The following is a 17,984-nucleotide window of genomic DNA, read 5'->3' as shown; positions in this document are numbered from 1 at the left end:
CTGCTCCTCTCATCTCATTTCCAACTCTCCCTCTACCTTCATGTCTTATTGCCTCGACCATTTTTCCACCCCCTTTGTCTCCCTTTACTGTTCTTGTCCAGTCTCTGTGGGTTGTCTCCTGTAACCCTTCCCATTTCTTTCCAAGCTGCCTCTTCCATCTCTTCCCTTCCAAAAAATATCAGTAGAGGGAGCCATGTCACTGAAAAAAGCTGTCAATCCCATAATGTCATCTACTGATGAAAAAAAAACTTGCAGCTTTGGGGGAGAGATTTTACTATTACAACCCTCAAAAAATTAAATCAAATCAAATATTGTACCATATACCAAGCACATAATTTTTGGGTATTGATAATGGTTTTGGCTTTTGTTTTTATTTCTTTCTTGTGCAACCCCCAAAGTTTGAATGAGTGGGACAGTATATTAATATTGCAAATAATAAGCAAATAAAAAATAGCCTCAACTATTATGAGTTCTGGCTCTACCACTTGGTGCAGGTAACCAATGTGACGGAACAGGTTGCAATTCTCAGGCCTTTTTTTGGTATGTGAGAGTAATACAAAACATGTACTTTAAACATAGCTAGGGGTTGACATACATGTTCTTATGTCTTTTCAGATCTCTTATTTCTAAGAGCTTTTAAAAGTTTTGTACCAATACCAAACTGAAAACACATACCAAACTGAAACAACAAGAATGTAATCCTTGTTTTCCTTAATATCCTAACAAAATCCTCCTTCTGAAGCTGAAGAGGCACTGGGTAGATGACAAAATATGTAAGAGGAAAAATAACATGTGCAACATGTTCAGAATAACATGTTCAGTCCCAGCTCCAATTGATCTTCCAAGGTGCAGAATGACATAGCCTCCAAAGGGGTGCAAAATCTCTGCAACCCAGACCATCCTAGCAGCTATGGCCATGCATCAGACCCCCTTGGGTCATGGAGCAGATGAAATTACTGACTTCCCCTTTTGGACAGGGAGTTGTCAATGAAGCAAGATGAGTCCCATCCTCTTGGCATCTTGCCATAGCCACAGAACACAGGCTGGACTTCATCAAAGACTACTAGTCAGCTCCAACTCCCACTGCAGCCCGATGCCACTATTCTTTCTCCTCAGTCCTCCATAAACCCAAGGGTCAGCCAGAATCCTCCAACCTGCTCACCCACCAGACATGGGAGCAGGTCACAGCCAGCTGGGCAAGGGGGCCAACATGTAGAGAGGAGAATCTTCTTCAGGGCAATCAAGAAATTATTGCCACCGAGCAGCTTAATGGAAGCATTCCACAATGGCTAGCCTGCAGCTTTAGGCACAATGCTGTTCCTTCCTCCTTGCTGCCAGCACCAGCCCCAGAACCACCAGTTCCCACTGGTCTGATCATCACTGCCCACTCCTCTCCCAAATCAGGCTAGAAGCAGTTTCTACAATGGAGCTGCCATAACAAGCACTCGGTCAAACAGACGATAGGTGACGCAAGTTCCCAGCTGATTGCCATGCATCCCAACTGCCGTTCATCTCAACTCCATCACAGCTGCCTCTCCTGGAAAGCCTGAAGACCAGTACCAGCTCCAAAGGCAGTCCTGACTGACTAGATCTGCCAGGAAGCCAACCCTGGGTCTTGGCACTCCAGCCTCATCATTAACCAAAAGCTGAGACAATAACAAAATGTTGAAAAGGACCAATCAACAAAGCCAAAACAATATCCAAACCTAATCCTAATCTCCACTACATTTTAAAAACCACTGCAAGAATCCCCCAGCTAACAAAAACCTGCCATGTTAAAAAAAAAAAAAGAGGTGGAGGTGGGAGGGAAGAACCAGTTCTTTAATGTTGCTAAGAAAACTACATGGACATATTTATTGGGACTTTGACACAACAAGTCAAGGTCAAAGGAGACTTTACTTTTACAAATTTTAAGACTTCAATTATATATTATCACAATGTGTACTTGTGTGCTAATACACATTATACTGAGGGATCCCCATCTCCAGTTGTCTCTGCCCACCTAGTACATTTGAGCAGAGAGAGTACACTCCAGGGCCTTTTATTAAACATTGTCATCTTGTTGGACCAAGGAAGTGTGCCTTCTCTGTTGCTGCCCCTTCCCTCCGGAACAGCATCCCCCCAGAAATATGGGTGGTGCCCACTTTCCTGGGGTTCTGGAAAGCTCTTAAAACCTGGCCCTGTTCCCAGGCCTGGGGTTAATGTGTTTGTGGGGCCCCTGTCATGTTTTTATTGCTGTGGTTGTTTTTAGCCCAGGCTGTCTCATTTTATGTTTTTAACTGTTTTAACCATGCATTGGATTTTGTAAGTCACCTGGAGTCTACTGGAGTGGGCAGCAACAATAAATTTAATAAAATAAATTAACATGACACAATCTTCTTTGTATGAGGCATTTACATATTCTGGAATGTCAGATATACTATCATTTTAAGAAGATAAGCTATTTTATTCTACTTAATTTATTCTTCATTCTTTATGTCTTTGTATTTTTAAATATTGTTATATTTTTCCTCTTTGTTATTTTGGTGCTTTATTCCCTCCCCGCATTCAGCCCCACTTTGCCCATCACTGCATTTCATGTTGCCTTCAAGTATAGCTCACTTAACTCTGATGCATTTCCTGCTTCCTTTGCTTCTCCCAGCAACTGTACACACCTCTACCATAGGCGTTTTTCAACCTTGGCCTCTTTAAAATTTGTGGACTTCAACTCCCAGAATTCCCCAGCCAGCATGCTGCATCTTAAAGTCACCAAAGTTGAAAAACACTGCTCTACCATTCTGCAGAGCTGCCAGCAGTCTTGTGGCGCCCCTCGAGGGAGGGAAGGGCTGACTGTATGAACCAGAACATCTTAACTCTTACCATTGAACGAGAACCAGAACTTCTTGAATAGGTTACAGCTGGAATGTATAGACAGGGCTTACATAACAGAAGGCTCACTCACGTCAAAAAGTCCCTGCCCATAGAAATCAAACATTTTAACAATAATCTAGCCTAGAGAAGATAACAACTTTTAAAAATACCTTACCAAACTTGTGCCATGTAAACATTACAACTGAAAAGGATATGAACTGTTTTTTTTTTTTAATTAGCAGAATACTCCAGTTAGTATGAAGATGGCATTCTGTTTCCAAGCCCCAAATATTATAAAGGTAATAATATTTATTTATATTAACCATATTATACTGCTGACTACTTAAACGTTATAGTACCTGTTTCAATATCTGTTAAATGAAGCATAAAATCAAAGCCTCCACTGAGTGCATTTCTTCCACAGGGAGACCACTGAAGAGTTCGGACAGCACCAGTATGGTTAGAGTATGTTTTTAAACAGCGTCCTTCATCCACAGCATCCCAAACCTGAAAAATATACATATATATTTTTCTAAAAATATTAAATAACCAACAACTTATTTTTGGGTCAGCAGAAAGCAGAACTGATTTCTGATAAACCATTTTATCATCAGAAAATAGCATTTATTTATTTTACAATTTATAATTTTTAAAAAATTACATTTCAGTACATAATACAATGAGATAATTTGCACAATAGAACTTCTGAATATGTTAAATACACTAATCATGCAGAATACTCCAACGCACAGTGGATCTTTTTAAATTAATAAATATTCGACCATAGAGTATTAAGAGAGGTATATAAATTGTTATCACCTTCAGCATACTCAGTAAATCTATAAGCATGCTTATTCATTCATTCATTCTTTTTTTTTCACCAGCTGCAATTGAGAGATTTTTCTAACATTTCTGTTTCTTACATTAGTAGGTTAGAAAATAACTGTCTAAAATGAGGACATTCACTAACTGTCATGGGCACCGTTGCGCTGATTGTGTCAGCACAACGGCACACATAACAATACAAGGAAACGGGGCCAAAGGATTAAAAGATATGCAACTGACGAACAAAGAAAGGTAACAGCTACCGGCAACAAGGTAACGACTCCAGCCGGAAAAGCCGACAGAAAGATACAATGTTGCAAAGGGTGAAACTGACAAAGCTGTCAAAAGAAGCACGGAGATTATCGCCCGGCTTAAAGTCATCACCGGCCGGAGGAAGAAGATTAGGAACACGCCCGGGGCACCAGCAGGGGCCCCGCGACCCCTCACCCACCGGCAACGGACCACTCGGGGCTCGGGGCTTACTCAATCTAAGGAGGGGGGAGCGCTGACCGGCGCGGGCTATTTAAATCCCGTACTGGCGCGCTCCCTCCACTCTCAGCTTTTCACTAGGCACGCATACTATGCTTAAATAAAACCAGAACCTGATTTCTCCAGAATTAGCGTCTGTGTCTTTTTGAGCAGCAGGCAGAGCCTGACAGAAAGCTGAGAGTCACAAAAGCCAACCTCGCCAAGCCCCACCGGACGGAAAAGCTCCGCAGGAGGAACCAGACGGCGAGAAGCAGGACCGGGAACAGCGATGGAGCCGGCAACCCGCACCCGAGACGGACGAGACGGCCAGCAAGCGGCAGAGGCGAACCCACGACGGCCGGAGCCAACGCACTCCACAGGAGCCACGGATACCCCCCCGGCCCACACCGCACCCCAGTTCCGGTCCTGGAGCTTCAGTCCGGCCGCAGGAATCCCAGCGGAGGACGAGGCCGCGGACCAACCACTCCGAGACGGGGCCGACGAGGCGGGATACCGGACGGAACCGCCCTACCCCAACTGGGAGCTCACCTACCCCGAAACGCCGACCGGTCCACACCCAACGGCATCGCGGCCAGCTGACATGGACACGCAAGCCAGGCTCACAACCATAGAAGCCCGGCTACATGAACTAGCAGCCATGCTACAGTCCCTGATGACCAACGGGCCCTACAAGACGGAGGCAACACAGGTACTCGCCCCGAACCAAACCCCGAGCGGGAGAAGACAAGCCCGAATGCCAATGACAGGGGCAGGCGCACCCACACCAGTAGGGGCCATGCAGCAAGGCCCATGGGGGGGTGACCCGCAGCACGCAAGGTTCCCAAAGGACTTTTCAGTAACCTTCGACGGGAACCCCACGAAGCTGTCTTTCTTTGTAACCAACGCAAGAGACTACATGGCCCGCCACGGACACCACTTTGGTTCTGAAGCCGAAAAAATCTCGGCGGTGGCCATCAAACTTCAAGGCAGGGCTGCGGACTGGTACGTCCAGCTGTACGAATCCGGGTCCCCAGCCCTAACCTACTTCCATACCTTCCTCGCCGACCTGAGACAATACTTCGAGGACCCATTGGCGAAGGAAAGGGCGAAGTGCGCACTGCAAGCATTGAAACAGGGCAAAAGAACAGTAGCGGACTACGCCCTGGAATTCAAAGTCCTCGCGGGGAAAATCACCGAATGGTCAGAGGCTACCCTGATTGACATGTTCAAAAGGGGCCTCAACCGAGAGGTGCTCCAATGGGCACTCTATCGGGATGACCCAGCCTCGCTACAGGGATGGATTTGCCTGGCCGGCAAAGCAGAATACGCACACCGCACGTTCCTGATGACAACCGCAGATGACAAAACCCCGCCCAGCCCAAGAGGACCACCTATGCAACCAGGACCAACCTGGCACGCAGGCCAACAGCGGAAGTTCGCCCGCGGACCGTGCGCTAAGTGCGGGAAAATGGGGCACAGAGCGGCAGACTGCTCCACAAACAGAGCACCGGACCGCGCACCCAGACCCGCACCAAATATGCCGCACAAACCAGCCAACACCCCCCCCCCCCGCAACTGACAGGAGCATTAGCTGCCCCAGACGAGGACAATCAAGCAGTAAACAACAGCCTAATCAAGGAACTACCAAGGAGAGAACAACACCCCCACCAACACTGTCAGGGCAAACTATTGTATATAAACAGAGAGCAAACTCCACTCCCTTCAAGCACTGAAGATGTTGCCTAGTCTGGCAACGAAACGTCTGCAAGCAAACCACCAAGCTCAGAGAGCACCAAGGACTCCACAGTTCAACCCTGAGTTACAGATATTATTTCTATTGCTGCTTCAACAAATTTGGAGGTTGTTAGTTTGGCAAAGGCTGAAATGATTAATGCAAGAAAACAAGGATAATTGTTACAACAGCCAGGGAAAATTAAACAGACTTAATTTCCACAATGTTTGAACAGACATGAGGAATTACAACCTATAATTATACTTTTGGTTTCAGGATAATCAAGATATTTCATTAATCAAAAGCTATCATCTTTGTATTCACCATTTTAATAAGAAATGTATCTACAAAATTTATCAGAAAAGTAATATCCTGCTAAAAGGCTAGTAGGTTTCTTTATGAGAAATTATGTTGACTTCCTTTTTTGTATTAAGCATAATGCTAATATCCCGTGGCAATAAAAATGATGAAATAACATTCCTGATTACTATCATCTACTTGGCTTTAAAAGTTTTAGTAATTTAGTTTGCTTTAAAACTTTTAGTTATTTAGCTTTCCTGCAGCATACTGCAATTAATTTTTAGGCCACTTTAATCTTCAGAATTAGAACTACCAATAAATTAATATGATATGAGTTGATATGGATGATCATATGATTTAGACACTCTTGCATTATCATTTAACAGCAATTTCTCTTGCTGTGGGGAGAGAGTGGAGTCACAGTACTTGATGGCAAACTAATTTCTGAATCAGGCCTTATGTCTGATACTACAAACATGTACTGTATTTGGAGCAAGCCATGAATACGACATTGGGCAAGGAATAAATGCATAGTCCTTTGTTGGTTGAAGTCTCATTGAATCAGTGTAATGCAGTATGAGCTTACCACATTGTAACTTAATTGTTTGGCATGTTAACTGACATATCTTTATTAATAGTCTTTTTATTAGTCTTCAAAAACAAAATGCTCTGTAGGGCAATCAATTACTGTAAAGTCGCTGAGAATATATTTAAGTAAATCGTACTGTCAATATAGTTTATTTCATCTTATTTGCAGGGGAGTGGTAAAATGCTCTTGGAAATAACACTTTTAGAAAGATTGGGTTAGCCTGTCACATTTTAGTAGACCAGTAAAGAGTAAATCATATCCAGATGGAATGTGAAAGGGCATTCCCTTTTCAGAAAACAGCTGATTGAGTACAGCTGAAGAGACAGGTTGTAAATTACTCAGAAACTCCTTTCTGATGTTTTTAAATGATCAACTGTGAAAAGGGAATGTCCACAACAAAGCTTCATACTGCAAATTTTCTCCATTCTTTGGAAGAAGCAAACAAGCATCTCATTGAAGACTGGACATACATAAAAATAACATTTTTTTCCTACCCAATTCAACAGCACTAAGAAAATGACTTCATAGCTAAATGTGGATATGAGTTACAGAGAATGTATGCAATCCACAATCACTTTTTCACTCCTGTTTAATCCTCCTCTTCTCTTATGCTTTCTTGCTCCAGTCCTCCCAAAAAAATCTTCAAAGTTCTGCGCCCAGTATTATTTCTTACTCTGAATCCTGTTCCAATATTTTCCAGTGGGCTAGTCAGAGGGGCACCTGAGCAATAAAATGCAACTGGTACTTTCATAGCTTTCAATGTAATCAATTCTGTTTAGGATAATCAAAAAGGTTACATGTCAGCAAGTATTAAAAAAAAACAATGACAATGACAAAGATGCTGTTTGCCTGCTAAATTTAATTTCAAACTTTCTCATCCTTCCAGCCAGATTTAGGAAGGATACAGAGCTTGCAACAATTAAAACCTTAAAATACATACTTGCAAAAAAAAAAAAGATAAAATTAATAAACATAGCCAGTAAAATACAGTAACAGCAGCCCAATAGATTCAAAATCCTGGCAAAAAAAGGATCTTTCAAAATGCCCTCCTAAATGTCAACAGGGAGGGAGTCATCCTTACCTCAGGGACAAACTGTTCTATAGCAACAGAAAACATTTCCAGGTCCCCACCCTTTTAGCTTCACAGAGTATACCTTGGCAACTCCGATGTGTATGATAGGCAGTTTCAACCTGGAAGAAACTGTTCCCCAGATATGGAGGGGCACTTTGGAACTTATAAGTAGCCAGTGCAGCGACCAGAGAAGAGAACTGCTTTTTACCTGTCAGCACACAAGTCACTACATTATGTACCAAGTGAAGTTTCTAAAGAGTTTTCAAAGGCCATTCCAAGTATTGAGGGTTGCAGTACAGGCAGTCCTTGTTTAGTGACCAATCCTCACATTTACGACTGTTGCAGCATCCTGCAGCCACGCGACCATCCTTTGTGTGCTTCACAACTGGCTTGCGAAAAGCACAGTTAATAGAAAAGGCAAAAGTAAAATCATAATTTGTGGTCACGTGGTGTTTCACTTAACAACCACAGTGCTTCACTTAACGACCAAAAGAGAAGTGAGGTCGTAAGCCCATCATGGTCACATGATGTTTCGCTTCGCAACCTCAGTACTTAGCGATGGAGTTCCCAGTCCCAGCTGTGGTCACTAATGGGTTTCTTTGATACTTGCTGGCATGTAACCTTTTTGATTATCCCAAACAGTATTGATTACATTTAAAGCTGATATACTTTATCTTATGCCAACAGACACAGTGGATTTCAGGGAATGTTGTTGAGAAGGTGGTCATGCTGCAGCTTTGGGGACTCCTGGAGGAAGTGGATTATTTGGACCCCTTTCAGTGAGGTTTCAGGTCTGGGCATGGAACCAAACCAGCATTGATGGTGCTTGTGGATGGCAGAAGTGGGATGGGAGTGGTGCATCCATCCTTGCCTTCCTTGATCTCTCAGTAGCTTTCAATACCATTGATTATGGTATCAATCATGGTATTGACCAGTTCCAGTTGGAGGCACAGTATTGTGATGGTTATTCTCCTTCCTCCAGGTTCAGTTCCAGCTGATGTTCATGGGAAGCCCACATACCCTTCTCTGCAGAGTTCCTCATGGTTCAATGCTCTCCCCATTCTATTTAGCATGTACATGAAGCCACTGGTTGAGGTCATTCAACACCATGGAGTAAGGTTTCATCAGTATGCTGGGTACAAATAATTGTACAACTCTATTCTGGCTTCTGGAGGCTGTGCAGGTCTGAATGGGGAAGAATGGCCTTCAGCTCAACCCTATAAAAAGTGAGTGGTTTGGGATTTTACCAAAAAAAGTGGTGCTGGCTACCAGCATGGCTGGCTTCAAAAAAGGATTGGACCAATTCATGAACATAATGGGGATCAATGGCTGTTAGCTTTGATAGCAATGTGAGTGCCTCTGAAGGCCATCTGCTGGGAGACTAGTGGGCTTCCTTGTGCAGCTGGTTGGTCACTGTGAGAAGAGACTGCTGGATTAGATAGGCCAGGGGTCCAATCCAACAGGGCATTGCTTATGTTCTTACGCTAGGGCCTCCTGGATCTGGTGATTTTCTATATTTAGTTCTGAATGGGGTGGCACTAGCCCAGTCAGAACCAGTGCGCAATTGGCGGTCTTCATGGACTCATGACTCCTGTTCAACGAACAGGTGGCAACCATGGTCAGAAAGCTTTTGTACAACTTTGTTTTGTTTGCCAATTGTAGCCTTTCCTTGACTCAGAAGCACCACTCACAGTCACTCATGCTTTGGTCACCGTTTGAGTCGATTACTGCAATGTGTTCTATTTGCCCTTAAAGAATATCTGGAAGCTGCAATTGTTCAGCATGCAATACTGCAAGCAGTTATGGGTGCACCTTGATACACCAATGTTACGCCTTTGCTCCATGAGCTGCACTGTCTTCCAGTTTGCTTCTGGGTGCAAGTCAGGGTGCTGATTGTCACCTATAAAGTCTTCCATGGCATGGTGCCAGGATATTTGTGGGACCACCCATCGCTAATTGCTTTTATGCTCTTCATCAGGTCCAACAGAAGGGCCATACTCCAGGTCCAATTGAGTTAAGAATGTTATCTAGTGGGACCTAGAATGTGAGCCTTTTCCTTAGCGGCATCTGCCCTTTGGAATGTCATGTCAGCTGAGATTAGACTGGTCCCAACTCTGATGGCCTTTTGGAAGCCCTGGCTGTTTTCCCAGGTGTGGGAGTCGGGAGGTCAGTTAAGCCCACAGGTTTCATTAATTTATTGTTGATTAGTTTATCTTTGGTTGCCATTTTATGCTTTTCTTTTACTATATGTTCTTCTTTTTAGTGTTTTAGCTGTGTTAGCTGCCCAGAATCACTATTGTGAGATGGAAGGCCATACATATCTAATGAATAATTAATTAATATAGATATTAAATAGGATGAAGAAGATCATAAAGCCCTGAGACACCCATATTTAAAATGCCAAGGATTCATTCTATCTTTTCCTATTACGATTGACCAGAACCACCCACTTAGGAATGCCTTTTAATTAAGCATGCCAAACTTCTACATATTAAACTGAAACACAGTACTTTGCAAGCCAACCATACATTAAAAATCAGCTGATCAAGAATCACCACGTGCTTGGGATAGAAAGAAGAAAGGAATATTTTATATTTAATGTAAAATTATTGATCACAGATTCAGCACATTTATTTGTTTAACTATGTTACATGTCTTGCTTTTGGCAAACTATGACAACCCATTTAGAGGCTAGTTTCTGAGACATGTCTTTTCGCTTGGTTCCACATTTGCATGTACGCAGACACAAATCAAAGTCAAGAATTAAAGGCTACCCTCAGCTTATCTTTTGATTCTGAAATGATAGATGAGATAAAATAGCAATTGCTTATTCTTGAGATGGGAACATCTTTAACTTTGTAAAAGCTCCAAACATATGAATTTAGTAAAATAATCTCAATTATAGAGTTTTAACCCAAAACAGTTCAATGTCTGTTATTTCACTTTAGTAAGTTATTTGTCAGTTTATCAATTATCATCTTGACACATTCGCACATTTATATTAGCAAAAGGTACAAAATAATCAATAAAGTAAATTGCTGCAGAGGACAGCAAGGGATAAAATATCTTGTGCTGTTTCAAAGGGAGGAACCTGAATCAATTCATTTGCATGATAAAACAGAAATTTTGCTAAACAATAGAAAGATCATCCATTTTTGAGAATATTGGGTCATGCGTCCTCTGGAAGAGCAACTCATTATCTAGAAATACAAAAGGCCCAATATCACACACAACACAATATGAACTTAAGAACATTCAGATGTTCATGTAGAAGCTCTGTACAAAGGTGATCCCTGAATATGTTAGCAGGAAGACCACTCAGTTACCATCATACATTTATGGGTAGCTAAATGAAGACTGAGAGCCAGTTTGGTGTTAAGGCATCAGGCCAGAAATCGGGAGACTGAGAGTTCTAGTCCTGCCTTAGCCACAAAGCCAGCTGGGTGACCTTGGGCCAGTCATTTTCTCTCAGCCCTAGGAAGCAGGCAATGGCAAGCCACTGCTGAAAAAACCTGCCAAGAAAAGTACAGGGACTTGTCTAGGCTGTCTCCAAGAACTGGACATGACTGAATAGATTAAAAAAAATGAAGGCTAGGATCTATTTTACTTCCTAATACAGATTGTTTTTTTAAAAAGAGAAAATTAATGCTGGAATTGTTTTATTCAGTTAGCATGAAACAATCCTCTCATATTCAACTACATCAACTTCATGACGTAGTTCACACATTAATTTTTTGGCAGATTTTAATTCAAACTGGCCTTCGCTATCTTTGTCACCCTCTTCTTGCCACATTTCAGTCAGATGATAACTTGCATAAATTGTGCACTTAAGTATTCCAGTTGAGCTTTGATTATAGAGGAATTAGAGTATTCTCATAATGCCTTAGGACCATATTTCTGCTTGTTAACATCTGCCTTTTGAGGTACTACACTGTACTGGTGACACGTTTAGCTTATGGACTACTAGAACCCCTATCCTAGATCCTGTCAAACCAAATGTCACCAAACCTTTATTTATGTATATGATTTTTGCCCCCTAAATGAAGAATGTTGTATCATCACTGATGGAAATTAATTTTAGCAGTCTCTATTGTGTCAAGCTCATCTGGAAACCAATCTCTATCTTCTGAGATATTAGCTGCTTCTGTCCGTTTGATGTCATTTATAGATCTGATGAACATCTCCTCTACTCTTTCATCCAAATCATTTAAACAGATTTAAACAACAGAGTAGGTATAGACAGAAGTTAACTCTATGAGCCATTGATATGACTCACCATAAAACAAGTTACAAAATCCCTTTGAAGTATGGACAGCAATCCTCAGCTTTAGCAGCTTTGTACATGAATATTCAGAAGCAAAATATCAAAATTACCAACTCCACTGAGTTAGCCATGACAGAATCTTTGTATTTTAATTTCTGCCAAAACAAGTCCCCTCATATGTGAAAGGAATGGAACCAAACCCTCTTTTGGACAAAAGCATAGCATTAATATGTTTTATCTAAGATAGTTTACAACACATATTTGATTATCATTTCAGCCCTGGAAAACTCTGATCCTGGTGCTTTCCTGGTACTGTCCCCTTTTCAATGCCCTGCTGTACAAGAGAAATACCTATTTTAAATATTTATGTTTTTGATCACAATATTCATGTATTTAAGTATTTTAAAAGGAAGGCAGACCTTCACTGAAAAGTTATATATTGCAATGTTGATAATTTGGACAGATGAGATCACACTGATTTGTAGACAGTTCTGGGATGAACTGTATTTGAGATCTGATGCTGGCTGGTTTTTAAAAGGAGAGATTTGGCTGCTGCTTTTTCCTCTTGTCTATATTTAGTTCTATTATTACTGTCTGTGTTTCAAGGCCAGTGGATAGCTCCACAGTTTCAGCAAAGTCCCACAGAGTGCCCTGTAGTTGCCTAATCACAACGCAAGTATAGTACATGTCACCAGGGTTCTGTTTGCTTTCTTCAGGAATGGGAACAGCTGGAGCATCAATCTACACTGGGCATTCAGGGCATCCAGAAACAAAAAGGAATCCAGAGTGGGTTACCAATTAAACCATTCAGAACCTAGACACAATTATTTAGAAACCTGTTTAGCTCAGGAGAACTTTCTGCTAAGTAACTATTGTGGAGATTTAATTAATTTACACTTCATTTAGTTTAGTTAGGATTTTATTCATTACTTAGAAATAGCTTATACATGAATGAGAGCAGGACTGTAATAAAATTACACATAGAAATAAGAAGCATTGTGACCCTGGAATGGAGACTGGTAACGGAAACCAGACCAATGCTCTTCTTTAGAATGTGAATGGAATGGTGTGAAAGGAGGAGGTATAGGGACAGAATAAATGCTATTGTTTATTGGACTAAATGACAGTATCTAGTAGGATAGAATTCTGATAGTATGAAGGAACACAGAGGCACCATACTAAGGTCACCCCCAATCTCTTATGAAAGGCATTCCGGTGCAGAGGTCACACTGTGATTTACAATAGTTTCTTTATCTTTCTTATGTAGTCTAACAAACCAAACATATATAACCTGTAACCTTGCTTTGTTCAGGGCTCTTCTGCAAGGAGCCCAGTGATCAGTGTAGTATGTGCATACCAGTAAAGATACTTTGTTCCGTCTATCTCCGATTGCTCTGCTTCCTAATTTAATTGGGCATTTTCTCCACAGCATTATACAGGTTCCTAAGGGTAAATTGGTTTCTCCATCTCAGATTGGAACAGTATTTCTCTTTTAAAAAAAGACATTCATTTGTATCAGTTTCATGTATAAAAAGGATCAGAATGTTTAAGCCAAATGAAGAATTTCCTGGAATGGCTGAGGACTTGTCAAGAACACTGGTCACACTTGTCTATGATCTTTGGCAGACCCAGCATGGGGGTGGGGTGGGGTGGGGAGGATGCATCAATCCTGGTGATCCTTGATCTCTCAGCAGCTTTTGATACTGTTAAGCACAGTATCCTTCTGGACCAGCTGCAGTGATTGGGAGTGGGAGGCACTGTTCTGCAGTTGTTCACGTCCTTTCTCAGCAGTCAGTTTCAGCGGTGTTGTGGAGTGCCTCACAGTTTGACACTCTCCCCTCTCCTGTTTAACATCTACAGTACATTAAACTGTCAGTTTGGGATTCAATATAGTCAATATTTATTTATTTATTTATTTATCTATCTATCTATTTTTATCCCGCCTTTATTATTTTTAGAAATAACTCAACATGCTGATGATACCCAGTCCAGTTTTAAATCTCAACTCCAGGGCTGCACAGGTAAAGCTATCAATATATTGACCCAGTGTCTGGAGGCTGTTTGAGTCTGGATGGCACAGAACAGACTTTGGCTCTATTTATTTATTTAGTTATTAAATTTGTCACCACCCATCTGCTCCCACCAGAGGGTGGAGGGACAATCCTGCCAAGACTGAGTGTCTGTGGCTGTTTGCCCCCTCCCCCCAGGGTTGGGGACGTTTTCATCATTGGTCTTGGATGAGGTAGCACTTCCCCATTCTAGACTAGTGCGCAACTTGAGGGTCCTTCTGGACTCGCAGTTACTGCTCAAGGAGGGCCTTTGCATGGGTTCACCTTGTTCACCGGTTGCACCCCTTTCACCACCAGGAGGCCCTTCAGACAATTATTCATGCCCTGGTCACCTCACAACTGGATTATTGTAATGCTCTCTATATGGGGCTACCCTTGAAGACCATCTGGAAGCTACAACTGGTACCAAATGCAGTGATACAAGCAGCAATGGGCACCTCCCAGTATGCCCATGTATCACCACTACTACATGAACTGCATTGGTTGCCAGTCAGCTTCTAGGTGCAATTCAAGGTGCTGGTCATTACCTATAAAGCCCTTTATGGTATAGAGCCTAGATAGGGACCACCTATCTCCAACTGTTTCTGGTACATTCCAGCAGAGTGGGTATGCTCCAGAACCCTTCTATTAAATGTTACCATCTTATGGACTTCTCTGTTGCAACTCCACCCTCTGGAACAGCATCCCCCAAGAAATACAGACAGCACCCTCTCTCCTAGGTTCCAAAAAAGCACTTAAGACCTGGCTTTGGTTTCAGGACTGGGGTTGATCTGTGGGGCCCCTGGTTTGGTTTGATTTGTTATTGTTTGATTGTTTTAGTCTGGGTTGTCTATGGGGTTGTTTGTTTTTAATGGGTTTGATTCTTTTGTATTTGTAAGCCACCCAGAGTTTATGGGAGTGGGCAGCTGTAATAAATTTAAATAAATAAATGAAATGAAATGAAAGGATCCCCCCCATTTTAAAGGCTGGGTTGGATGTGGCCTACAATGAATTGAATACTTATATTTCTAATGTTCTTACACAGACTTTCCAAAATAATTTAGTAGTTTTAGCAATTGCTCATTTGGGATCTCACACATGCACTGTATCCTGCTACTATTAAAAATGGTAAGCAGCTTAGTGGAGAGAAAGAGTAGCATCCCCCCCTGCATTACATTTTTTCATTAACAGTTTTGGCTACAACACTACTCATCAGACTGCCTGGAATTACAGTAGTTTTCATACTGGGAGAAAGTGAAACAGTTACTCTAACAACCACCCTGAAAATAATATTTAGCATTATGAGAATGTGCTTTATTTCTCTCACTATCTGCCTTTTTAATAAGGCAATATCACCCTAAAGGATGTGCCAGGCAATGAGGTTCCCCTGGTCTTCAATAATTAAAAAAAGTAGAGAAAATCACGGACAAAACAGTCCAGCCTGCATCATGAAGGCAGAACCGTCCACCCCTCAATCTCCAAATCCTGATAGATCAAACTATGCCTAACAGACAACAGCAGCTACCAATGTAAGTAAACATTCCAATTTCAACTTGTTGAGGAGCCTTCATTTTGATCACAGGGATTTTCAGAAGCCAAGAGTTATTGCAGAAATCCCCAGGGAAGGAGTGACACTACAGCCCTTATTCGCACTAAACTGATTGCCCCTTTGACTTTGACTGCAAGATATTTAGAACTTTCATTTTAGAGATGCCAAGAGACAAATCAACCACATTTGTAAACAATGCACATAACCCTATACTTTTCCCATCTGTGTCTTAAATCCACCCAGGGAGAACAAAACAAACAGGAGGAAAAAGGAACTAACGGCTGCCAACAGAGATAGTCCCTATAAGAAAGAAAGCACATTTCTCTCTTCAATAAAGCCTATCATTGTTTGAACCAGCTTTTGAAGCACTCAGCCACCCATTTGTCAACTGACAGGCAGCTACCTAAATATCTGATACATTCAAAACTACCTTTAAAGTAACCTAGAGCAGATAATCAGGAGAATATGGCACACCACAGTCCTAGAGTAGCACATGTTGTGCATGTTTAAGTCCCAGCTGCAGTTGATTTTCCCTATTTAAAAAAAAAATTGAAAACCAGGGGAACCTCATTGCCTGGCATGTCCTTTATGATGGTATAGCCTTATTAAAAAAGGCAGATAGTGAGAGAAATAGATGACAAGAGAGAGTAAAAGAACACTAAGCTAATTTAAACAACTTCAAGTTCGTGGACCAGATGAATTACACCTTAAGGTACTAAGGGAATCAGGGGAGGTGAATTCAGAATCATTAACTGTAATCTTTGAGAATTCCTGGAGAACTCACTAAGTCCCAAAAGGCTGAAGAAAGCAAATATTTTCCTATCTTCAAAAAAGGGAAGAAGACAATCTAGGAAATTACAGACCTATCAGTTTTACATCCATACTAGATAGGATCATTGGAGCCGATTACAGGTAGTCCTCATTTAATGACTGCCTCCAGCAGTGACCATTCCGTTACAGTGGTGATGAAAATGTAACTTGGTGGCCAATCCTTGCATTTATGACCTTGACAGGCCTGAAAAGCAAAGGAAAGCTGAAGTAAGATTGTAAGCACAGTTGCAGTTTCAGCAACTGCTTCGCTTAACAACCAAGTTGCTGGTCCCAACTGTAGTCACTACACAAGGACTACCTGTAATAAACTTAATGTTTCTGAGCACTTGGATAGAAACATAACAATTAACAAGAATCATGATGGTTCAAACAGAAGCAAAATAGCCATCTTGAATAGATCCTGCACCAAGCAGGTGGTTGGATTAAATGACTTCTACAGCCACTTCCAATTCTATAATTGTTTTTTATTTCTCTGAGATATCTTTACTTAAGAACTGAAAACATAGCAAGCCCTATATTCAATCATTACTTCCTTCAAGCTGGACAACTGGTTCACCATTATGTCTCTACCTTTGGAACACATTTTTTAAAATATAACAATGTAATATACATTTTTACATATATAATTTTTCACTCTCATTTTCCAAGGTTATTTATTTATTAACAGTAGTTACAATTTGCCCCAATCCCAAAAGAATAGGTGGCATATAAGTATGAAAAACAAAGATATAAAAATCAAAAATACAAGTTGGTCTATGAGAATGTCATTTGACAATAAATGGAATATGTGCAAGCTCCATGATGATACTAGGATTCTAATGACAAGATGGAGCGCCTATTTTCTTGTTGCATTCCAGTGGGTGACTTTATTATTAAATTAATTTATTTGGGACAATGATTCCCAGCTACATCTATTTTTCTTAATACAATATTAATTGTGCTGTTTTACTTATGTAATACTTGCACAATTTATGACCCACCAAACACAGCCTAATATCCATATACTGCCAAGTGCTTGATAATCTTGTTGGAGCAATTATACAATCAAGAAAAATTGGGTCATATTGAGCTGTTAAAGGCAATTGATGTACTGCTTTTCAAAGTTTGTTGGGATAAGAACAAATTGAATCAACTCAACCAACATCTCCTGTGATCTCATACTTTTCAGTTGACATCCGTCTTCAAATAAGAGTCCAATAGGCAGCATTCCTCCCATAAGGGATTCAAATTTTTATCTTACTTTGGTAGCCAACCAAGCATGTTTAGTATTCTCTATGTATCTTGGAGAAAGCCAAAGTCCTGATGTGACATCATACTTAACTTGGAAGGTATCCTGGTCTCTCCAGGATGCAGCAGAACTGAAGAGACTCACCCCCATCTTCCTTTCCCATTTCAAAAGTAGAGGGCTATTCCCAGATGTATGACATCCAAAACATTCTCAAGTAGTAGCATGATA

General features: G+C 41.3%; 1 protein-coding gene across 1 annotated transcript in view; it reads right to left on the bottom strand.

Annotated features, from left to right (window-relative positions):
• WDR25 (WD repeat domain 25) overlaps positions 1 to 17,984 on the bottom strand; it is a 90,100-nt gene that overhangs the window by 51,145 nt on the left and 20,971 nt on the right. The window contains exon 3 of the mRNA XM_063290323.1: positions 3,210 to 3,357. Coding sequence (XP_063146393.1) covers positions 3,210 to 3,357 — 148 coding nt within the window. The remainder of the gene's footprint in view (positions 1 to 3,209; positions 3,358 to 17,984) is intronic.

Source organism: Candoia aspera, chromosome 1, assembly GCF_035149785.1.
Source record: "Candoia aspera isolate rCanAsp1 chromosome 1, rCanAsp1.hap2, whole genome shotgun sequence".
In the NCBI taxonomy this organism is placed as follows: Eukaryota; Metazoa; Chordata; class Lepidosauria; order Squamata; family Boidae; genus Candoia; species Candoia aspera.
The sequence above is the reverse complement of the archived record's forward strand: the minus strand, read 5'-3'. Positions and strand labels throughout refer to the sequence as shown.